Consider the following 26222-nt stretch of genomic DNA (forward strand, 5'->3'; position numbering starts at 1 on the left):
GTATGGGTTAGGGTGCAGGGTGCCTCACCGTGGTAGAGAGGTGCTGAGCTGGAGACGGGGTAATGATGGAATGACCTCCACCACACAGCCACTGGTCAACACACTGGGTAGACCCTCCAGGAGACAGTCACTGGTCACACCAAACACTGACGTGTGGTAGCCTTCAGGGAAGAGAGAGAGAGGTAAAAATCAGTGCCCTCAAACCAAGAACTAACAAGCACCCCGATTCCACACGAGGTGACATTGAGAAAACACTTCTGAAGGATTTCTATCCAATCATCCTCTGTTCAGAAAAAAGGGTCTAACTTCTTCATCTAATACAAATGGGAGAAATAGAGCTGTGAATCTCAGATTGGTTTAGAGTTGCGACTCCCAATGTGGGATAACAAAGGTTTACCCTATTCACCCCTACACCCCCACACATCCTCTTAACCCCCACACACCTCTATTCACCCCACACTCCTAGATTCACCCCTACACCCCCACACATCTCTATTCACCCCACAATCCTAGATTCACCCCTACACCCCCACACATCCTCTTAACCCCCACACACCTCTATTCACCCCACACTCCTAGATTCACCCCTACACCCCCACACATCCTCTTAACCCCCACACACCTCTATTCACCCCACACTCCTAGATTCACCCCTACACATCCTCTTAACCCCCACACAGCTCTCTTACCCCCCACACACACCTCTATTAACCCTCCCACAGACACTTCTATTAACCCCCCACACACACCTCTATTAACCCCCCACACCTCTATTAAGCCCCCCACACACACACCTCTATTAACCCCCCACACCTCTATTAAGCCCCCCACACACACACCTCTATTAATCTCCCCACACACACACACACACACACACACACACACCTCTATTAACCCCCCCACACACACACACACACACACCTCTATTAAACCCCACCCCCCACACACACACACACACACACACATCTCTATTAACCCCCACCCCCACACACAAACCTCTATTAACCCCCCCCCCACACACACACATCTCTATTAACCCCCCACACACACCTCTATTAACCTCCCCCACACACACACACCTCTATTACCCCCCCACACACACCTATTACCCCCCCCCACACACACACACACACACCTCTATTAACCCCCCACACACACCTCTATTAACCTCCCCACACACACACACACACCTCTATTACCCCCCACACACACCTATTACCCCCCCCCACACACACACACACACCTCTATTAACACCACCCCCCCATCTTCTGAAGAAAGATAACCAAGCCACTTGTCTTAACCATGGCGACAACATTACAGGCAATTACTGTGGTGTAAAATGAAGACTAAATGACTATGTAGATCATACTATTTAAAGCGATCCTCGTCCCACGCTGCTGAGGTTAACAGAGATGTGATTAACTGACATGTCGCTTATCCTCAGAGAATATGGGGAAACGTTCTGTCGTCTGTCTGCCTGGCGTCTGTCTGCCTGGCGTCTGTCTGCCTGGCGTCTGTCTGCCTGGCGTCTGTCTGCCTGGCGTCTGTCATTATGGCACACATCCCAATGTTTTTACATTTTTTGTGAAAAATCTGCACATGACTAGACCCAAAATGATTGATAATAACCATTATTTGGGTTAAATTAACAGGTTACCTTCGTATTTCGTGAAAGTACATTTTCAGGGAGGAAGCTATTTCCACTTCAATGACGACCTTTCCTGTGTACGGAGTGTTCATTTTTTACAGAGCGTCACACGTGGGAAGGGTAAAGTTGTGCTGGACTCACCGTTGACGGTGATGTTGCCTGCGGTGCGCGGGACCCCCACCAGGGTGACTGGGTAGAGCCCAGACTCAGCAGGCAGGGACAGGGCAGCAGGCAGGGCCTCAAACTCAACACCCGATGTCAGCAAACCCTGGACAGGACAGAGGACAACAGATCAGTCAGAGGAATTACGTTTCAAATCAGGTTACTGTTGGGCATAATTCATAACAAAACTAATCGTGACTGCACTCAAAGTGCATCAATTATTTATCTTGATGAGATACGACGCAGTTCATTAAAATTCATGTTATCAGTGGAGCTTCATTAAAATGACTTGATGCTATGTTATCAAAGTGTCAAAAGAGGGGTTCTACTTCGAAATGTGGCCCTATTAATTAAACACAAACGGAGACTTTGAGCATGCGGCAACGGTTCAATGGGGACAGCAGGAAATCTAAGTCGCTCTGAACTAAAATGGTGATATTATTGAAGCGCACAGACACCTGTCAAAGTCACACAGTCACAACTGACTTGATAAAAGTTCCCTTTGCTTTTTAACTAAATCAAGTGGATCTAATGAATCAGATTCCACTGTTCTAATGTGACATGATGAGAGAGAAAACCCACAAGTGTCCCAGTGCTGTGGTGGGCGGCAGTTTTTGCTATGTTCCCATTAGAAGTTCAGATGAAGGAAAGGAGAGGAGGAGAGGAAGCAACTTTAGAGTATTGAAACCCAGTGTTTCCCAACACCTGTTCTCCAGTACCCACAACAGCACACATTTCATCGTAGCACCTGATGCTACTTGTCAACTAATCATCAAGCCCTTGACAAGTTGAATGTCTAGGGCAACAACAAAAATGTGTACTGTGGGGGGTTCAGGAGGACCGGAGTTGGGACACTGTTAGGACAGGAGAGGAAAACACTGGATTATTGAAACAAAGCCTCCCATTGTTCTGGTGGGAGGGAGGTGGTCTCAGGTGCCGGTACCACAGTGCTGTGGGAGGGAGGTTGTCTCAGGTGCCGGTACAACAGTGCTGTGGGAGGGAGGTTGTCTCAGGTGCCGGTACAACAGTGCTGTGGGAGGGAGGTTGTCTCAGGTCCCGGTACCCCGGTGACCTGGTGGGAGGGAGGTTGTCTCAGGTGCCGGTACAACAGTGCTGTGGGAGGGAGGTTGTCTCAGGTGCCGGTACAACAGTGCTGTGGGAGGGAGGTTGTCTCAGGTCCCAGTGCTGTGGTGGGAGGGAGGTGGTCTCAGGTGACCAGTGCTGTGGTGGGAGGGAGGTTGTCTCAGGTCCCGGTACAACAGTGCTGTGGGAGGGAGGTTGTCTCAGGTGCCGGTACAACAGTGCTGTGGGAGGGAGGTTGTCTCAGGTGCCGGTACAACAGTGCTGTGGGAGGGAGGTTGTCTCAGGTGCCGGTACAACAGTGCTGTGGGAGGGAGGTTGTCTCAGGTGCCGGTACCGCAGTGCTGTGGTGGGAGGGAGGTGGTCTCAGGTCCCGGTACCGCAGTGCTGTGGTGGGAGGGAGGTGGTCTCAGGTCCCGGTACCGCAGTGCTGTGGTGGGAGGGAGGTGGTCTCAGGTCCCGGTACCACAGTGATCTGGTGGGAGGGAGGTTGTCTCAGGTCCCGGTACCACAGTGCTGTGGTGGGAGGGAGGTGGTCTCAGGTCCCGGTACCACAGTGCTGTGGTGGGAGGGAGGTGGTCTCAGGTCCCGGTACCACAGTGCTGTGGTGGGAGGGAGGTTGTCTCAGGTCCCGGTACCACAGTGCTGTGGTGGGAGGGAGGTGGTCTCAGGTCCCGGTACCACAGTGCTGTGGTGGGAGGGAGGTTGTCTCAGGTCCCGGTACCACAGTGCTGTGGTGGGAGGGAGGTTGTCTCAGGTCCCGGTACCATAGTGCTGTGGTGGGAGGGAGGTTGTCTCAGGTCCCGGTACCATAGTGCTGTGGTGGGAGGGAGGGAGGGAGGGAGGGTGGGTGGGAAGAGTTCCCAGTGTCTTCAGAAATCCATCACCCTCACCTTGCCCCGATATCCTGGAGATGAGATCAGCCCCAGCTGGCACCGCCATCTCCCACAGAGAAAACTGATGGTTCTCACCGTATGAGAGAGAGAAGAGGAAACTTCAAACACACACACAAAAGGAAACTGTGTAAATGGAAGGCTGTCTGCACTACCGGAGGAGGAGAGGAGGGGAGATTGGAAAGGAGACCTACACAGTCACAGAGAAGGTAGAGTTGCGTTCGACTCCATTATCTCCGACAGAGGAATATGCTAGTTTAACAACTATCTCTTAAACTATAGTATTCTACCATTGCCAGCCTTCAAAGTCTACAATGAGAGAAAGGAAATAAGTCAAGGATCTGAATACGCCGACTTGGGTTCTCAACCCAGACTGGGTGACTTTGAATGTGTGTAATCTGTCATTCATGATGTCCTATATAAAACCAAGAACGTTGACCAGTGTATATGGAGATGCTGCTTATACTCTATTTACACAAACTGGTGGTCAAATGCACATTAAGTCTCTGGTCAGTAGGCTGGCTGCCCAACGTCATGAAAGACACCATCAATCCCTTTTTATCAAGTTGCAAACGCGACTTCACTTGGGAGGTTGAAGTGTGTCTCCAGTCACAGAGCCTCTGTGGTGGCATGATAGTCCTTTACAAAGGCATTCCTCTTGATGCTTTACAGAGAGAGAAAAAGACTACACCCCTGTACTGGTTAAGAAAAATAAAAGTTAACCTATTGGAAATAACTCATTTGCATCCATCCTTGAAAAGGTTAATTAGCCCCGGCTCACTATTGCTAACGATGTGGAGATGGACGGATGGATAGATTATTTCCAATAGTTTCATTTCCTTTGCCATTACGATGCAGTGATTAACACTGGAATGAGATGAAACCAGCAGTATATTGATTCATCAATTGCAGAGGGGAAAAAACTAATGTAGTAAACAATATTAACAGACAGACACCAATGAGCCATCACTGAGAGGGACAAATCCACATCATAATCACTTACAGTAACCTTTCCTTCAGAATGTTTGTCTAGACTAGAGACCCTACTCCACAGCCAGATAGTGAAGACATTGGCTAGTTTGAGCAGCAGCCTCCCAAATATGAATGATTAATTATAGTTTCTCATTTTACGCACTAAATTATCTACATCTGTCTTAATTGTTAGAGTCTTCCATCCTTGAACACTAAAGTTCAAATGAAATACAGTACAATTCAACCACTCCACAAATTTCTTGTTTACAAACTATAGTTTTGGCAAGTCGGTTAGGACATCGACTTTGTGCATGACAAGTCATTTTTCCAACAATTTTTATTGACAGATTATTTTTACCGGGACCTGAGACAACCTCACTAATTCATTGCATCAAAATTCCAGTGGGTGAGAAGTTTACATTCACTAAGTTGACTGTGTCTTTAAACAGCTTGGAAAATTCCAGAAAATGATGTCATGGCTTTAGAAGCTTCTGATAGACTAATTTAAAATATTTCAGTCAATTGGAGGTGTACCTGTGGATGTATTTCAAGGCCTACTCAAACTCGGTGCCTCCAAATTGTAGACCTCCACAAGTCTGGTTCATCCTTGGGAGCAATTTCCAAACGCCTGAAGGTACAACGTTCATCTGTACAAACAATAGTACGCAAGTATAAACACCATGGGACCACGCAGTCGTCATACCACTCAGGAATGAGAAGCGTTCTGTCTCCAAGAATTGAATGCACTTTTGGTGCGAAAAGTGCAAATCAATCCCAGAACAACAGCAAAGGACATTGTGAAGATGCTGGAGGAAACAGGTACAAAAGTATCTCTTTCCACAGTAAAACGAGTCCTATATCGACATAACATGAAAGGCTGCTCAGCAAGGAAGAAGCCACTGATCCAAAACTGCCATAAAATAGCCAGACTACGGTTTGCTGCTGCTCATGGGGTCAAAGATCGTACTTCTTGGAGAAATGTCCTCTGGGCAGATGAAACAAAAATAGAACTGTTTGGCCAGAATGACCATTATTATGTTCGGAGGATAAAGGGGGAGGCTTGCAAGCAGAAGAACACCATCCCAACCGTGAAGCACGGGGGGGTGGCAGCATCATGTTGTGGGGGTGCTTTGCTGCAGGACAGACTGGTGCGCTTCACAAAAGAGATGGCATCATGAGGAAGAAAATTATGTGAATATATTGAAGCAACATCTCAAGACATCAGTCAGGAAGCTAAAGCTTGGTCGCAAATGGGTCTTCCAAGTGGACAATGACCCCAAGCATACATGCAAAGTTGTGGCAAAATGGCAACTAAGTTAAGGTATTGGAGTGGCCATCACAAAGCCTTGACCTCAAACCTATAGGACATTTGTGGGCAGAACTGAAAAAGCATGTGTGAGCAAAGAGGCCTACAAACCTGACTCAGTTACACCAGCTCTGTCAGGAGGAATGGGCCAAAATTCACCCAACTTATTGTGGGAAGCTTGTAGAAGGCTAGCCAAAACATTTGACCTAAGTTAGACAATGTAAAGGCAATGCTACCAAATACTAGTTGAGTGTATGTAAACTTCTGACCCACTCGGAATGTGATGAAAGAAATTAAAGCTGAAATAAATCACTCTACCATTATTCTGACAAATCACATTATTAAAATAAAGTGGTGATCCTAACTGACCTAAGAAAGGGACTTTTTACTCGGATTAAATGTTAGGAATTGTGAAAAACTGAGTTTAAATGTATTTGGCTAAGGTTTATGTAAACTTCCGACTTCAACTGTGTGAGTGTGATATATAAATATACACACCATCTTCCAGTTTGTAACTCGGTCGTCAGTGTTGCAACCGAGGATAGACCATTTTTACATGCTTCGCACTTCAGCTCTCGGCGGTCCCGTTCTGTTAGCGTGTGTTGCCTACCACTTCGTGGCTGAGAAATTGTTGGTCCTAAAAGTTTCCACTTCACAATAACAGCACGTACAGTTGACCGGGGCAGCTCTAGCAGGGCAGAAATCTGACAAAGGTATTAGTTGGAAAGGTGGCACCCTTTGATGGTGCTATGTTGAAAGTCCCTGAGCTCTTCAGTGACATAGGAATATATTTAGTATAGTTTTATCTAAAAAAGGATAACTTTAATCCTTTTTCACTATAAAAAAAATAAAAAAATTCACTAAGGTGGATGGTCCTCCCCTGTCCCAGTGGTATACATGTACAGTACCAGTCAAAGGTTTGGACACACCTACACATTCAAGAGTTTCTTTATTTTTACTATTTTCTACAATGTAGAATAATAGTGAAGACCTCAAAACTATGAAAGAACACATATGGAAAAATGTAGAAACCAAAAAAGTATATTTTACATGCATGTTAAATTTGAGAATCTTCAAAGTAGCCACCCTTTGCCTTGATGACAGCTTTGCACACTTGGTATTCTCTCAAACCATCTTAATTGGGTTGAGGTCGGGTGATTGAAGAAGCCAGATGATCTGATGGCGCAATCCATCGCTCTCCTTGGTAAAATATCCCTTACACAGCCTGGAGGTGTGTTTTGGGTCATCGTCCGGTAAAAAAAACAATGGTGTATTGCTGCAGAATGCTGTGGTAGCCATGCTGGTTAAGTGTGCCTTGAATTCTAAATAAATCACTGGCAGTGTCACCAGCAATGCACCTCCACTCCATCACACCACCTCCTCCATGCTTCACGTTGGGAACCACACATGCAGAGATCATCCGTTCACCTACTCTGTGTCTCACAAAAACATGGCGATAGGAACAAAATAAATCTCAAATTTGGACTCATCAGACCAAAAGGACAGATTTCCTCTGGTCTTATGTCCATTGCTCGTGTTTCTTGGCCCAAGCAACTCTCTTCTTCATGTTGGTGTCCTTTTGTAGTGGTTTCTTTGCAGCAATTCGACCATGAAGGCCTGATTCACAGTCTCCTCTGAACAGTTGATGTTGCGAAGTGTCTGTTACTTGATCTCTGTGAAACATTTATTTGGCCTGCAATTTCTGAGGCTGGTAAATGTAATGACCTTATGCTCTGCACCAGAGGTAAGTCTGGGTCTTCCATTCCTGTGATGGTCCTCATGAGAGCCAGTGTCATCATAGCGCTTGATGGTTTTTGTGACTACACTTTCAAAGTTCTTCAAATGCTCCATATTGACTGACCTTTATCTTCAAGTAATGATGGACTGTCATTTCTCTTTGCTTATTTGAGCTGTTCTTGGCATAATATGGACTTGGTCTTTTACCAAATAGACATGTTTTACATTCTGTGTCCCACCCCTACCTTGTCACAACACAACTGATTGGCTCAAACGCATTAAGAAGGAAATAAATTCCACAAATTAACTTTTAACAAAGGCACACCTGTTAATTGAAATGCATTACAGATGACTACCTCATGAAGCTGGTTGAGAGAATGCCAAGAGTATGCAAAGCTGTCATCAAGGCAAAGGGTGGCTACTTTGAAGAATCTCAAATATATCTATTTTTTGGTTCCTACATGATTCCATATGTGTAATTTCATCGTGTTGATGTCTTCACTATTATTCTACAAATGACAAAATAGTAAAAATCAAGACAAACCCTTGAATGAGTCGGTGTGTCCAAACTTTTGACTGGTAGTGTACAAACTCAGTATACACTGAGTATACCAAACATTAGGAACTCCTTCCTTATATTGAGCCCCCCCTCCCCATTTTGTATGGATGGATTCTACAATGTGTCGAAAGTGTTCCACAGTGATGCTGGCCCATGTTGACTCCAATGCTTACCACAGTTGTGTCAAGTTGGCTGGATGACCTTTGGGTGGTGGACCATTCTTGATACACACAGAAAACTGTTGAGGCTGAAAGACCCTGCAGCGTTTCAGTTTCTTGACACAACCCAACACGCCTGGCACCTACTACCATACCCCATTCAAAGTCACTTAAATATTTGGTCTTGCCCATTCACCATCTGAATGGCATACAAAACACAATCCATGTCTCAATTGCCTCAAAATGTAAAAATAATTATTTAACCTGTCTCCTCCCCTTCATCTACACTGATTTAAAGTGGATTTAACAAGTGACATCAATAAGGGAGCATAGCTTTCACCTGGATTCACTTAATCAGTCTGTCATAAAAAGAGCAGGTATTCTTAATTTTTTGTGGGAAGGCTTTGCAATAGATGTTGGAATATTGCTGCGGGGAATTCCTTCCATTCAGCCATAAGAGCATTAGTGAGGTTGGGCACTGATGTTAGGACCTAGCCCGAACCATGAAAAACAGCCCCAGACCATTATTCCTCCTCCACCAAACTCTACAGTTGGCACTATGCATTGGGGCAGGTAATGTTCTCATTGGTTAAAATACACTGTTCGCAATGAAGGTCTCCAGTAACTTCAACAGCACTGTCTGGGCTAGCGGAGGACAGCTGGCTGCCGTCCTCCTCTGGCTACATCGACTTCAATACAAAACCTAGGAGGCTTGTAGGACTCACCCCCTTCCATAGAACTACATGGAAATTATGACCACTTCCAGAGGACGCCCTCCAACCAATCAAAACTTTTACAGTATGAGATGACATCATGTCCATCCAATCATAGAATTAGGATCAGAGAATGAACCTATTGAGTTGTATTGAGATTGTGCATTATGGGGGTTCTTGGTGTTGAGAAGCTTGTTGCCATGGTTGGATAGCGATTAAGAGTGAATAGTGATGGTTAAGCATTTTTGGGACATTATTCAATTCAAATTTGTTTTTATAAATTACAGGAGGTGGAGGAGGTATATTATAAATTGTTTTCTTGGGTTTAGAACTTTATTTTTGTCCAGTTAGCAAGGTAAATGTAAATAAATTGCACTAACAGTAGCTAGCTAGCTACAAGCGCGAGTGCGCAGTTCTCTACCCGACCGGTAGAATGGAGTTTCTGTTGAAGGACCCCTTTCATTCTCTGGGGTAAATTAAAAGCGATGGTCGACCTCTACCTGAAATCAGTTTCATAAAGAAGGATGAAAGGTAAGGCCATTCAATACCAACTTATCAAATGTATAGCTGGTTAACAGGGAGCCTATCATCAAGCTGCCTGTAATTGCACGTTACGATGCTTTACATGCTGAACATCTTTTCAGGGATGTTGCAAACCGTTCCGAATGATTTGATAGCTTCCATCGCATCATCCATTAAACGTTAGATTAGAGAGTTTGACGCAGCACATTTTGTCTGTGCACTCAAGTAGGCTTTGCACTTTCTTCCGGTATTTATTGAACAACAATGGTAACACAATCACTCCGGACAGACAAGTAAAAACTCATGACATAAATGTTGCAGCAGTCTAGGCTACACCTAAACATTAGAAATCTGACACGCTGTATGGGACAAAAACGAGACAACTTTTCAGTCTGATCAACTGTAGGCTACTGCATGCAGCCTATGTGCGCTGTCCATCTGGTCTGGGAAACTAATTGGTAACCTTCTGTATTTATAGTCCATTTGTGTGTCAGGAGAAAATGTGAATGTGATAAAATGTAGATTATATTCACAATTGGGCTGGCTGGACTGCATATAGGTTTTTACCCAAAATGATTACCTGGAATGAATCTATCAACATAATCGTGATGGCAGATGTGAGTCATTATTTACAAGGCCTACAGTTGCATAGGCCTGCACGATGCAAACACGCATAAAGTAAGCTCAGCCCTGTGAGTTATATCGTCTGTTGTTGTCTATGTGTCTGGGTAGAGGAAATCCCCCCTCCTAATCTAGTCTAAATATAATTGATATGAACAAATATAAGGTAGCTGCAGTTTGAGAGGGTTTTCACCCCCCCCCCCCCCAGGGACAGGAGTTTTTTTTAAACCATGTGATTTCATCATGAAAAACTGGTCACACCATAGCCCATACAAAACCTTTTTACAACCGATTAATCACTGTCAAATTATATGGTAACATATAAGGAAAAACTCCATGCCCCGGGGGGTAAAAATTGCCCCGCAACTCTGGGACCTATGGTGCCACCAGTCTGCTTGCAGTTGTCAGTTTATCAGGTATGTGGGTGATCAGGGCTTTATTCAGGAACATTTCTTGGGCTACTTTGATGTGTCAAGTGGGTGTTTGACTTTATGACATTTGAGATGCCAGAGTTTAACTTCATAGAGATTCTCGTTGTCCAAACCTATGGTGGCGCAGCTGTAATGGAATGTATCTGCTATTTGTATTTACAGCTAAGTCCCCTCATGTTCCCCGATTAAGAGGTGATGACTACTCCACTCCACCACCAGCGTCAACTTTCTCCTGACATGAACTGAAGCCACGACGTCTCATGTGCCACTCAACCACTGGCACATTGAATGTTTCCTCTCCAAGCACCGAGGACCCCTATCAATTCTCTCTCATTACTGTATGTAGAGTCAATCACAAACACAATCACATTATTACACATCAGTGAATTTACTCCTTGCTTGGACTAACTCATTCTTAGCTCTTTTATCTAACTGTATAGCATATTCTGTTATTGTTGGTCTTCCCAGTAAAATCCTGTCCTGCTCAAGCCTCTGAACACCTCAACTCATGCCCTCATTCAATCACTGCTGTGATCCCTTCCCAAAACTTTAAGTAGCCCACTCATTCCCCTTTCCCATAATGTTGTACTATAAATGTCTTTATTAAATGCTTTGGGTTAAAATAATTAGTCTGTTGATTTTTGAAACACACTTTGTGGTCTCCGTGCGTTCCGCGCCTATACCATGAGTCTCCCACCCTCAATTCTTCAAGTCACCAGCCACCACTGATGTATAGCAGTAACATTCAACCAAGTGATACCACTTTTAGCTGTACTCATAATCTAACAACTAAGAGATCTATACAAGTTTGCTAACAACTTCATTTCCCACTCATGAAAATAACCACCTACATGCCTATCCAAGGTGAGATTGATTTGTTTATGAGAAGGGGGGGTGGAGGGTATAAACCTGTTGGCATTGGCAGGCGCTGTGAAAATGAGAGGGGGCAGTAAGTGCAGCACTTGAATTGTAAATCGATATGGAACAAAGCAGAGCTGGTACTAATGCAGGAGTCGTGTGGAGACTGAGAAGAAGGGCTGCCCAACTGCCAGCCAGGTCACCTTGGTAGCAGGCGAGACAGACGGGGAGGCAGGAAAGTGCCCTTGTGTGTGTGGTGTGTGTGTGTGTGTGTGTGTTCGTGTGAGTGACAGAAAGAGTTGGAAGTTGGGAGAAGCAAACAGGCAAAAGTAACTTTACATGAGGTGGATGGATTGACCTCTCTCTCCCTCCCTCCATCTATCCCCTCCATCTCTCCATGGTCCCAGCATGGGGTGAGGAAGCAGCCTGCATGGGTTCAAATACTATACCATTTCTTTCAAAAACTTTAAGTCTGATTGACCTGCCTGGAGTGACAGATGGATGGGGTTTGCACTTTTGGGACTTTTCCATTGGTTCCTTTTTTTTTTACAATACAAAACAGACATACAAACAACAACATACAGACAGACGAACACAAACATCCACATCACTCCAGACCAGACCCACCTTACCCCCCCTATTACTCTCTGCGGATTTTGTTTCTCTCCTTCCCCCACACACTTTCAGCATTTGACCTTGTGTTAACAATGGAGGATTGGTTGATTTACAGTTAAGTATATGTTTCTTCAGGATGATTGACGAGAAAAGTATCGTCCAACCTATCAGGTTGCAACTCAGCCCATAACTTTATAGTTTCCAGAAGGCATGGATTATTGCATCATTGTTAGTTTTACACTTAAGACATGACTGCCATTGTGCTGTAGAATTAGTTCATGTTGTCTCGTGTGATAAAGTCTATACCTTAGCTTATACTGGGTTAAGTGTACATTTGTGTTAACTGTGATTTCATGAGTTATGTTCCAGCATTCCCTCCATCTTGTGCCAGTATGAGTCATTTTTAAGAGTGTCAGTTGGATAGGCTCTCTGCAAGGTTTAGTGTAGCTTACCTTTCTTATGAAAATCCTATTCGGACAAAAATGGGGTTCAGTCAAGATTGAGCTGATGTCCAAAAGATTTCAAATTCGAAATGTCTTGATATGAAACTTAAGTTGCATGTATTAGAAAAAAATCTAATAATCAAAATCGACAAATCAAAATCAACTCAAATTTGATTGGTACAGTGGCACACATTGAGGGAGAACAGGGGTTCTTCCTTTAAAAGTTTTGAGCTTATGCCGCGATCATTTGTGGTAGATGGTGGCAGATTGTGGTAAACTGCATCACTTAAATAACAGGCCATAGAAATCTGCGGCACCCCGCAAGCCGTGCTGCAGTACGCCACAACTTTTAAAAGGAAGAACCACTGTAGCTAACTGCTTGTGTTCCTAGCTCTAACAGAGCTGGATATTATGGATATTATGTAGTGGCCAATGGAAGAATGTATTCTGAAAGTTGGACCTTTGTTTAATGTATATGCACCTAATTATTATTATCATCATTTTATTCAAGATATATTCCTCAAGGTAACGGAATTTCAGGTAACACTCTTAGTTGGGGGCGACTTTAATTAGTCTGGATCCGATTCTGGATAGATCCAGTAGTGTTTTGTTTACTTTATATTACAGTAGTGTTTTTGTTTAGCTTATATTACAGTGTTTTGTTTAGGGCACTCATCCTCCCCAGTAGTGTTTTGTTTAATATTAAAGTAGTGTTTTGTTTACTTTATATTACAGTAGTGTTTTGGAGAGACCTTGGGGCCCCAGTTTCAGCGTAGAAGATGTTGTTTAACTGGGGCAAGCTTTCAAAGTCCAACACAGTTAGGCAACGGGTTAGAATATCCGGCACACCTTTATTGGAGCTGGGATACCCCTGACAGTTTACATTCTATGTAAATGGTGAACAATATGAACCACTAATCTGGGATATTATGGTTAAAGTCATTGATCCTTATTGCAAAGCAACCAATGGCATTTAGACCTTTTTTATTTATATTCATCTAAACTTGCAACCTCATTGACTAAGTCAGACAAACGCAATCTATCATTTATGAAAGACGTACATTTGAAAGACACAAATTTGAAAGACACATGGAAACAGCTCCACCCACAAGATAGGGATTACTCATTCTACTCCTGCCCGCAGGAAACCCATAGAGTTGTGGAAACGGAGTATTTATCCAGAACTATATCTCAGATCATTCTCCCCTCACACTTTCTGTTTGGATGCCGGATGGAGTTCAAGGGACGGCGCCTAAACCCAACTCTTTTGAAAGAGGCAGAATTTTATCCAAATAAAAATGTTCTGTGAAACAAACTGTCCGTCCCCTCCCAAAAGTGTTGTACTCTGTATACACTACCGGTCAAAAGTTTTAGAAACCCTTGAACGAGTAGGTGTTTTCTTTATTTTTACTATTTTCTACATTGTAGAATATTAGTGAAGACATTGAAACTATGAAATAACACATGGAATCATGTAGTAACCAAAGGTCTCAAAAAGAACACCAAAAATCTGTCTCTAAAGACACATACCACTCATTGCTGAATAAAAACACTGAAATACCCTAAGTACAAAACTGAAAAGGCTATTCTTATAACTAGGCAAAGATATTATAAATTGCGGGAGAAAAGTCTTGGCCTGGCAGATAAAAGCGGAGGAGAATTTGAGAACCATCAACTGTATTGAAACACAGAAAGGTCAAGTATCTCACAACCCATTAGAGAGGAATTATTATTTTAAACAATACTATTTCAAGTTATACACTTCTGATGGAATGGAACCAGCAATGAGACACATTTCTGTCAACTACTGAACTACCAGACCTCACACAGGAAGACCAAAACAAACTAGATCGCCCCTTTACTAAAAATAGAAATGGAAAAGGCAATTTCCTCTCTACAATCTGGCAAATCACCAGGAGACGATGGCTTTCCCCCAGAGTTATAAATAATTTTTCATTTTTTTGTATTTTCACCCCAATTTCATGGTATCCAATTGGTAGTAATTACAGTCTTGTCTCATCACTGCAACTCCCGTACGGACTCGGGATCCCTCTGAAAACTACAGACACTGTTGGGTTCATACAGCTCCATATCAGGTTGCAAAGTCAACATGGACAAAAGTGAAATACTTCCACTTTGACTACAGCATCTGTGAACGAACAGGTCCCTTCAGATGGTCGACACAGGGGTTCAAATATCTAGGAATCACAGTTGATAATGACTTAAGACATTTGTACAAGCTTAACTACTCTGTCTTGGTTCAGAAGGCGGTGGACAACTTGAATAGATGGATAGATCTGCCTCTTACAGTATTTGGGCGAATTAGCTGTTTTAAAGATCAACGTTCTGCCTAATATGATGTACCTATATCAATCTTTACACATATCCCTACCTGAGAGTTTCTTTAAGTTCCTTAACAAGAACATAAGGGATTACGGTCGAGGAGGTATCCGCCTACCAAATGTCAAGATGTATTACTGGGCAGGGCAAATTAGATTCATTTCCATCTCAATTGAAACTGAACCAGCCCTTTCTTGGACTCAGATGGAAATGTTTGCACTTAATGAAGAGGTTGGGAGTAATAGTATCTACAAGTGGAACCCCAAGACTATATCAACAAAAATGAGCAATCCCTGTACCATCAATTTAGCAAGATCTTGGTATGAAATTCGTAAGTTATTTGGTCTGAAACAAGACGTGACACCTAAAACACCCCTGTGGCAAAACAGACTCCTGCCCAAAATGTTGAACAGTGGCATGAGAAGGGGATAAGGCATGTAGAACACTGTTATAGAGATGGAGTACTTATGACCAATATCACTTATGCAATAATCAGTTATTTTATTATTTACAGGGAAGAAACGTTCTCAGAAACACTCTTGATAGAGAGTGATACATCTCCAAGTATTGAACACCATGACAACCATGACTCATATAGATGTATATCCAGAGTGGACTCGTTGCCAATGCAACAACGCCCAAAACCAGATGTACATAAGTCAACAGAGCGACGGGATTCTGATTTGAATATTTTAATTGATGAGGGTCTCTGGTCGGACCTACGCCAAGATAGTGTGTCAGCAACCATCAACTCTAGACACAGACTTCTACATTACATCTTCCTCCACCTACTCTGACACATCAAGAGGTTACATAGACATCACCCTGAAATATCAGAAATGGGGTTCTCGATGTGAAACAACAGAAGGACCTTTTATGAATTTTTGTCATTGTACTCGTCAGTGTACTAAATGACAAGCCTTCTGGCATGATGTTTGTGACTCTGACCTTTATTATGGAGGTGCCTTTCCCACTTGGCCCTGAAATATTCCTTCTGGGTAACTTCCCAAATGAGGAATAATTTCAACATCAAATGTACAGAAATCACCCTGCAAGAAAATGTGTTGCATTGACACGGAAATCAGATTCTCCTCTCCCAAGTACAAGACGGCTCTCTGAAATGTGTTGCACTGACACGGAAATCAGATTCTCCTCTCCCAAGTACAAGACGGCTCTCTGAAATGTGTTGCACTGACACGGAAATCAGATTCTCCTCTCCCAAGTACAAGACGGCTCTCTGAAATGTGTTGCACTGACACGGAAATCAGATTCTCCTCTCCCAAGTACAAGACGGCTCTCTGAAATGTGTTGCACTGACACGGAAATCAGATTCTCCTCTCCCAAGTACAAGACGGCTCTCTGAAATGTGTTGCACTGACACGGAAATCAGATTCTCCTCTCCCAAGTACAAGACGGCTCTCTGAAATGTGTTGCACTGACACGGAAATCAGATTCTCCTCTCCCAAGTACAAGACGGCTCTCTGAAATGTGTTGCACTGACACGGAAATCAGATTCTCCTCTCCCAAGTACAAGACGGCTCTCTGAAATGTGTTGCACTGACACGGAAATCAGATTCTCCTCTCCCAAGTACAAGACGGCTCTCTGAAATGTGTTGCATTGACACGGAAATCAGATTCTCCTCTCCCAAGTACAAGACGGCTCTCTGAAATGTGTTGCATTGACACGGAAATCAGATTCTCCTCTCCCAAGTACAAGACGGCTCTCTGAAATGTGTTGCACTGACACGGAAATCAGATTCTCCTCTCCCAAGTACAAGACTGCTCTCTGAAATGAATAAGTGTAGTCGTATGGAAAAGATGACCCTTCCATTAAGAAATCAACTAAATAAATCCACTACTTGGTGAAAATATGGCAACCCTCCCTGGACGATAAGTAAATAGTTCCATTGGGGTTGGTAGAATGGAAGGTAGAATGGTGAAGGATGGAACCGGCTTGTCTTTTCACAGCATTGGGATAATGACCTTTTCACTAGTTTTACTTCTTATTGTGAATGACTGTTTTTGTATTTTCTTCTGTTTTTTTTATTTGTTGTTTTTAAATGATGGAAAGTCATTAAGCTTATAGATCGATGTAGCTGTTGTCTCTCTGTAATGTACTGTTTCTAATGCTTTGAGTCTATGTTGGGATCTCTTGTCATTTGTCTTATTTAAGTCATTATTAGTATTATTACTATTCTAATGTATTTATTATATGTCATTGTTTTAATAGATCATTTATTTTGGCGGGTAGGGAGGGTGGAATTGTGGAATTGTGTCAACTCACTACACAAGTAAAAGCCCTGGAATTGTGTCAACTCACTACACAAGTAAAAGCCCTGGAATTGTGTCAACTCACTACACAAGTAAAAGCCCTGGAATTGTGTCAACTCACTACACAAGTAAAAGCCCTGGAATTGTGTCAACTCACTACACAAGTAAAAGCCCTGGGTGGAGAGTTGATATTCCGTTGGCTCCATTGTGCCAAGAATCCTCAAATCAAGTGCAGCTAAAGTACTGAAAAGAAAACATACTGTGTGAACTCAGGTCAGGTCATGATGAACATCATTTCGTGTTTAAGCCAGGTCACCCTGCATGACAGCTGGACTGTACCACCTAAAGCGACCAGCTGCCATGGAAGTAGAACAGGAGGGGGTCTCTGTCTCCTTCTGTACCTCCATCTATCCATCCACAGGTGGTGAGTCAGTGGCTAATGATGCGTGTGTGTGTGTCTCTTCACTGGCTAAGTGACAGTTCTAGGACCCCCTCAACAGCAAAGAAAGACATCATTCCTGATCGCCGTTTGACCATCCACTCTCCCGCCGCTCCAAAACAAGTGTTTTAAACACACACAAATGATGAGTTCTGCTCAGAACTCACAGATTGAGAATTACTCAGACCCATCCAGGTGCATACAGCAACACCTCGGACATGACAGACCCTGGGGCTCCTGTCATTGTGCACAGTCGAGACATTACACACACACACACACACACACACACCCTTCCATGGCTATTTGCGCTCTAGTGTCCAATTAAAGGCTGCATCAGTTCCAGCAGACGGCACACAGCGAGCAGCGCCTTGTGAAGTTTTAGTACGGCTGTGTGTGTGCGTGCGTGTGTGTGTGCGTGCGTGCGTGCTGACAGACCGAGTCAGATGATTGTTGTGCATCTCAAATGCCGTCTGTGCCACATCAGTGCTTCCGTAAAGAAACACTTCCAACGAGAAGCAGAGGTTCGATTCAACAATCAAAGGAATCTCTGATCCTGAGAGAGCCTGAACCTTTACAGATATCAAGAAAGACTATTCAAGTGTGTGAGACTGAGTGCATCCGTGACAGAGACAGAGAGAATAAGAAACAATACCAATTGAGTGATAGATTGCGCTGGAGAAGAGGGTGATATAGCTGTAAAGTCCTTTAAAAAAAAAGGTTCTTGATGGAATTGCTGAGGACTAAAAAGGCTGCGATCATTAAGCAGCTATTAAAAGATGCACTATGCAGAAATTGCTCCGCCATTTCCTGGTTGCTAAAATTCTAATAGTTTAGAATTCTAATTCTAAAAAATCTAATTCTAAATTTCAGTTTATGTGACAAAACAAGCAAGTTTTGTGCGGAGAATCATTTTATCATCTAAACCGCTGTGAAATATATTTTCCATTAGCAAAAATATTGTATTTTCATCTGTTTGAAACTGTTTGGAAATTAAGAACGGGAATATTTGAAATGGCACACATAAAACAGATCTACCGCTTCTTAGACTTGCTTTCAATAAGAATGACAGCTCTATAACACACATTTCTATGTGAATATGGTAGGGGCAGCCAAAAAGTTACATATTGTTTCTTAAAGCAATATGTTTACACTTGTCTCCCTTTCTGATGGCAATGGGCCTTTTTAAGAGCTGACTAACATGGAGAGGAGAGTGAAAGGGTATTTCCTCTCACTTACCTTACTATTAGAGAAGCACTCTACACTGACAGTGAGGATAGCTAGCATGAGAACTATAAACCGTAATTGCACCACATGGGTTCAAGCGTCCTACATTGTTCCAGTGCGCTTAGTGTCAGGGGAGAAGGATGGCTCAGTTTGTTCTGGCCCAGTCCTGTACCATCATGACTGCATTAAAAGTGTCAGAACAGGGCTTTTAGCTAGACTTTAATGAGGTCATCAAAGATAACTACAAGACATTATCGCAGTTGAATGGCTTGCCCCTAATGTAATGTGATGAGGAAAGTTTACCCCCCCCCCCCCCCCCCCCCCCCCCCCGAGAGGCCATGACAACATCTTCTCAGGGACTTTCACTAAGTCATTGCGTGGTTGTAGCATCCAGAAGTAATGCTTCACTCACCATGTGCTCCACACGGAGTTCAAAGGGCATGGGGTTGTAGACCATCAGCTGGACCTCACACACTTCTCCCTGGACCCACTGGAACTCTGAGGAGGTAGAACAATGCATCCGAGTGAATCTCAGACCAGGAGAAGCTGATGTGTTACATATCTGTGCCGCAAGGGTGTATAAAATGTACATGGAACACACAGACAAATATGAGTACAAGTATGTGGGTGTGGACTAGGTTGGTCCAGAGGTCTAAGCCCCAGCCTACGGCACACGTCTATGGTGTCAGCACACAGTATGTTCGATCGGGCCGACTGACCTTTGCCCAATGTCATCCCCTCTCTGTCTGTTCATTAGAGTCAGAAAATAGTTTACAAATACATAATTGTGTGTGTATGTGAGTAATAATATGTGAATGTGATTCAGGGATGTGTAAATCATGTGGAAGGATAAATACGGATTGTTAAGTCTATAGCTTTAATTACAAGATGCCAGAGTATTTGCATTGCAATTAAAAACATTGTTTGATTAAAATAATGACTCCATGCTGCCTCAAGCATAGACAGACAAGTTAATCATTTCTGACTTTAATAAAGCAAATAAACCGTAAAAAAAAAAAAAAATATATATATATATATATATATAGATTGTTTGGTTGGCTCTCTGCAAATATGTAAATTCCGTTTCGTATTCCATTAGCCCGTGCAGAAACAGTTGATTTGAGCCAACGAAAAACCAATTACATTCAAGTGTTGTCGGTGAGAGCTGCTCAGGAAAATGTAAAAGATCTGTTTCAGGGTCAGTTCAGTTGACAGAATGAGAGGCAACCAAGTTCATCCTCTAATGACCACCGGATTATATTACTATTAGTAGACTTCAGAGATCATTAAAGCAAAGCACGCGCAGTGTTTCCCCTAAGATTTTTTTTGTTCAGCAGTGGTGGCAAGGGTAGTGGGTTCATTGCTACTAGCGTTAGCGCAATGACATGCTAGCTGTTCCCATAGACTTCCAGTCATTGGGCCAATGACAATCCATTTAAAAGCGCGTCTCGGCAAAATAGTTTTTTTCAGCATTTGCAACAATTGAATATAGTGGATTCGCTGAAGTGCTACATGATTATTTGTAATGTACACATTTATCTTTCTATTCCTTACAAATGGCCAACATTAATCATTTTAGTCTCTAGCCAGTGCTTATCATGACCTCCTGTGGTTCACACTAACATTAAACAGGATTGTGCTATTAGAAAGTAGCTTGACAGACTGTATAATGAGATACAAGAGGATTTCCATTCAGCAGATCATTCACTAGCCTGTCAGGGGAAACAGAGCAGAAGTGTTATTTGGCAGTGGAGGAAGTTATCATATGAAGGGGATTCTGAAATGGAGACTATAATGACACAGGTGGGAAACCGCTCTGTTACCAAACACATTACAGTCTTCCATCTCCGTTTCGACAGTCCAATCTCTAAAACGCAGCGAACGGTCTCACTAGAGGGCCTGGCTGAGCCTAAGCCACGGACAAAACGCACACGCTCGCACACACACACACACACACTTCCATCTCCATTCTCTGAGCCCAGGACCTGGTGGGTTAACAGGGTTTATGGAGAGTAAAGTAAACTACCGGGGTGCACCTTGGGAAATTAAAACTTTAGTCCGAAGCAAAAAGCAGGAGAAGCAGGGAGAAGGGTGTCTATATAATATAAATGGTCAAATGAGCCTCTCTCACAACCTTAGGTCTGCCTCTCAGGTGTCCTCCTCGCAGAGCCAATTCCGTGTGAAATATGCCTCTGAAAGAGCTGAGGAGAGCTGAGCTGCAACCTTCTCCTCATGTCCCAAATGGCACCCTACTTCCTTTACATGCACTTCTTCCCTAATCCCTGGTCAAAGGTAGTGCAATATAAAAAGGGAACACGGTGGCGTTTGGGACACAACCTAGCCTCCTAGCCTCCCTCCGTACCTCGAGGCTCCTGGCCATTCATTCATTCCAGATTAAAGAGAGAGCAGGAAGGTTCAGCACTTCAGAACCTCAGGGTGAATATTAATCATGTGGTGGAGTGTTGCTAGCCTGAGTACCAGTCTCATTAGCTGACAATCCACTCCTTGTCATTGCCAAAGAGGATGGAGCGAACCGAACAGAAAAGAGAGGAGGCTCTGCAGATGTTGGTTCTACTGAATGCTGACCTAGAGCTCTCAGTAATATGCTGTGTTGAATTATGCATCCACACACTAGCCGGCTGGCCTGGGCAAAGGAGCATAAAACATACATGTGAAATAGAGTAGGCCTGTAGTGTCGTGGGACCGTGATATATTCAGAACCATTTATACAGTGTGTGTCACACAGAGGGACTAACTACACAACCTGGAAGGATGTTGCTGCCTGTACTGTCTCTTTGATATCAAACAGTACAACTACTCACACTCTACTAAGACTTCATTGCTTTTCACTCACACTATCAAAGACTCAGCACCTGTAAGAAGCTGGCTGGGTATGTTGAGGCCAGGGTCAGAGTCATTACAATTCAGTCAATTTTGACAGAAAGAAAGACTGAACACTTTTTATTTTTCAATTTATTTTTTAACCTTTATTTAACTAGGCGGCAGAATGACAGATTTGTACCAACTCCTACTAGAGTAATGATTACCAAAGGCAGTACAACTCCTACTAGAGTAATGATTACCAAAGGCAGTACAACTCCTACTAGAGTAATGATTACCAAAGTGCTGATGAAACCGTGTGTAAACGGTTAGCCGGTTGTGTTTAGGACAATAGCAGAGCAGAGGATTGAGAGGACGGATCCATATGCACACACACACACACACACACACACACACACACACACACACACACACACACACACACACACACACACACACACACACACACGTTATTGCTGTGTCGTGCTGAGAAAGGAGGGACAGTGCATTACAGAAGGCGAACACACACATGCAGGCACACACACAGTGGGTCAGTGCGTTAGCAAAGGGGGGCAAACAAACACTAACAGTTGCCCTGATTCTGACAGTCTAACCGCCCTCACACACACACAAAATAAATGTTCAGTCGATTCACCTCCTCAGGACCACATTCATACAGTGAATCACAGTGAGTGGATCACAGTGAGTGAATCTAGCACACTGGCCTGCTATGGATGGAATGCTGTATCTATCATTGCCTGCGGGTGTAGGCTGACTCATCACTACTCGTTCAGTTTCCTGGTTAAATCAAACACTGTCTCATCAAACCTACAGTAAATATTTACTAGTAGAGTAAGCCTGCTGGCGTGGTTTGAAAAGAGACCATTGTTCTGCAGTGGAAGGCAAACCTGAGTTCAACCTGCTGGTGTCAATGCCTCATCACATCGTATCCCGGAGCAGAGTGAAGGATTTAGTGCTCTCATGTGAGGAGCAAAACCATGCAGTTAGATAAAATAGGACTGTTACCGAAGGATAGCAGCAGGCTTCATATACAGTCATTTCAATAGAGTCCATTTCAGTACAGCTACTGAGCTCCATAGATACAACAGAATGCAGCTACAGATTCCTGTAGTGACACAAGAAAAATGATTCAAATTATGTAAAACTAATAGAGGAATAAACATTAAGATTTGTTAGATATGTGAGTTTCATAAAAAGTCCCTCCCTCCCCCAACCCCTTGCTCCCTCCCTCCATTACCCTCCCGCTCCCTCCATTACCCCTCCCGCTCCCTCCATTACCCCCGCTCCCTCCATTACCCCCCCCGCTCCCTCCATTACCCCCCGCTCCCTCCATTAACCTCCCGCTCACTCCATTAACCTCCCGCTCACTCCATTAACCTCCCGCTCACTCCATTAACCTCCCGCTCACTCCATTAACCTCCCGCTCACTCCATTAACCTCCCGCTCACTCCATTAACCTCCCGCTCACTCCATTAACCTCCCGCTCACTCCATTAACCTCCCGCTCACTCCATTAACCTCCCGCTCACTCCATTAACCTCCCGCTCACTCCATTAACCTCCCGCTCACTCCATTAACCTCCCGCTCCCTCCATTAACCTCCCGCTCACTCCATTAACCTCCCGCTCACTCCATTAACCTCCCGCTCACTCCATTAACCTCCCGCTCACTCCATTAACCTCCCGCTCACTCCATTAACCTCCCGCTCACTCCATTAACCTCCCGCTCACTCCATTAACCTCCCGCTCACTCCATTAACCTCCCGCTCACTCCATTAACCTCCCGCTCACTCCATTAACCTCCCGCTCACTCCATTAACCTCCCGCTCCCTCCATTAACCTCCCGCTCCCTCCATTAACCTCCCGCTCACTCCATTAACCTCCCGCTCCCTCCATTAACCTCCCGCTCACTCCATTAACCTCCCGCTCACTCCATTAACCTCCCGCTCACTCCATTACCCTCCCGCTCACTCCATTAACCTCCCGCTCACTCCATTACCCTCCCGCTCACTCCATTACCCTCCCGCTCACTCCATTAACCTCCCGCTCACTCCATTACCATCCCTCTCCCTCCATTACCCTCCCGCTCACTCCATTACACTCACTCTCCCTCCATTACCATCCCGCTCACTCCATTAACCTCCCGCTCACTCCATTAACCTCCCGCTCACTCCATTACCCTCCCGCTCACTCCATTACCCTCCCGCTCACTCCATTACCCTCCCGCTCACTCCATTACCATCCCTCTCACTCCATTACCCTCCCGCTCACTCCATTACACTCACTCTCCCTCCATTAACCTCCCGCTCACTCCATTAACCTCCCGCTCACTCCATTAACCTCCCGCTCACTCCATTAACCTCCCGCTCACTCCATTAATCTCCCGCTCACTCCATTACCCTCCCGCTCACTCCATTACCATCCTCTCACTCCACTCCATTACCCTCCCGCTCACTCCATTAACCTCCCGCTCACTCCATTAACCTCCCGCTCACTCCATTAACCTCCCGCTCACTCCATTACCCTCCCGCTCACTCCATTACCCTCCCGCTCACTCCATTACCCTCCCGCTCACTCCATTACCATCCCTCTCACTCCATTACCCTCCCGCTCACTCCATTACCATCCCTCTCACTCCATTACACTCACTCTCACTCCATTACACTCACTCTCACTCCATTACACTCACTCCCACTCCATTACATCCCTCTCACTCCATTACACTCACTCTCACTCCATTACACTCACTCTCACTCCATTACACTCACTCTCACTCCATTACACTCACTCTCACTCCATTACACTCACTCTCACTCCATTACACTCACTCTCCCTCCATTACCCTCTCTCCCTCCATTACCCTCTCTCCCTCCATTACCCTCCCGCTCCCTCTCCCTCCATTAACCTCCCGCTCCATCCATTACACTCACTCTCCCTCCATTACCATCCCGCTCCATCCATTACACTCACTCTCACTCCATTACCATCCCGCTCCATCCATTACACTCACTCTCCCTCCATTATCCCCCCGCTCCATCCATTACCCTCCCCTTTTTTACCTTTATTTAACTAGGCAAGTCAGTTAAGAACAAATTCTTATTTACAATGACGGCCTAGGAACACTGGGTGAACTGCCTGTTCAGGGGCAGAACGACAGATTTGTACCTTGTCAGCTCGGGGGTTTGAACTTACAACCTTCCGGTTACAAGACCAACACTCTAACCACTAGGCTAACCTGCCTCCCTCTCCCTCCATTACCCTCCCGCTCCCTCCATTACCCTCCCGCTCCCTCCATTACCCTCCCGCTCCCTCACTCGCTCCGTCTCTGTGTCTGTCCCTCTGACCCTAACCCCAAACTCCCAACCTAACCCTTACCCCTAACCAAAAATGCCTTTTCCTTGTAGGGACTGGCAAAATGTTCCCATTTTTCTGACTTTTCTTTGTTTTACTATCCTTGTGAGAACTTCTGGTCTCCACAAGGACAGAAAAACTAAACACACGTATCTCTTTGTATGCGTATATACTGCGGAAACAGATAGAGGCATAAACATAATGGATACAGGGAGACTTAGAAGTTCTTAAAACGGAGTCTCAGAGCAATTATGTGCAAAACAATCTCCCTGTTCCAGAAATCCTCTGTTTTATGGCTCAGCAGCAATCTGCTTTATAGAACATCATATAAACAGGACGGCACAGCTAGGAAATACACACAGATATTACTCTGTTCTGGAGGCACACACACACACACACACACACACACACACACACACACACACACACACACACACACACACACACAGCAGAATGACTTAATGACTTTCATTCTCCGTCAGAGAGCGAGGGAGAGACGAGGGAGTGGCTGCATTAAGACCTGCAGTTGTATAGATGGCGGGGAAACAGGGCATGGCAGCGTTGGCATATCGTAGTAATCAGAAGGAAACCACTCATGGAGTGCGATACAGCACATTCCACTGAGCACCAAGCATCAACCAGCTCACACAAAAAGTAGCTTTCTGACTAGTTCATTGAAAGTAAATTAGCCCAGTTTTTAGGACAACTCTGAGCTTTATAAGTACATGAAGTGGCTGCATGACCTGTATTTACTCTGCCGACCAGGACGGCTTTCCCCCCTTTCTAAACCTCTTAACATTCTGTGCATGTGTTGTTTTGCTCCAGTGTAATATCCCTGTAGACAGGGCATGTTAAAGAAAAATGTTTTAGTTAGAAGGCTACAAAAACACTGAGGTTTTTTCCCTAAAAATGTCCTGGCCTCCGGCAGTATTAACATATATGCGTCCGTCTAGTCTCTGGTGACAGACTTTTTAGCGTAAATGTTAATGTCTGTCTGCCGGCTCCACTTGATTTGATTCTGGGCTCTGAGATAAATGGCA

At 44.3% G+C, this 26222-nt stretch overlaps 1 protein-coding gene across 2 annotated transcripts in view; it reads right to left on the reverse strand.

Annotated features, from left to right (window-relative positions):
* The window catches only part of trappc9 (trafficking protein particle complex subunit 9), a 329423-nt gene that overhangs the window by 256183 nt on the left and 47018 nt on the right, over positions 1-26222 (reverse strand). For both annotated transcript variants that reach the window (XM_046325762.1, XM_046325760.1), the window contains 3 exons: positions 19406-19491; positions 1791-1917; positions 29-161 (listed from right to left, as the gene is read on the reverse strand). In XM_046325762.1, the coding sequence (XP_046181718.1) occupies positions 29-161; positions 1791-1917; positions 19406-19491 (346 nt within the window). The remainder of the gene's footprint in view (positions 1-28; positions 162-1790; positions 1918-19405; positions 19492-26222) is intronic.

This window comes from Oncorhynchus gorbuscha, linkage group LG24, assembly GCF_021184085.1.
Source record: "Oncorhynchus gorbuscha isolate QuinsamMale2020 ecotype Even-year linkage group LG24, OgorEven_v1.0, whole genome shotgun sequence".
NCBI lineage: Eukaryota > Metazoa > Chordata > Actinopteri > Salmoniformes > Salmonidae > Oncorhynchus > Oncorhynchus gorbuscha.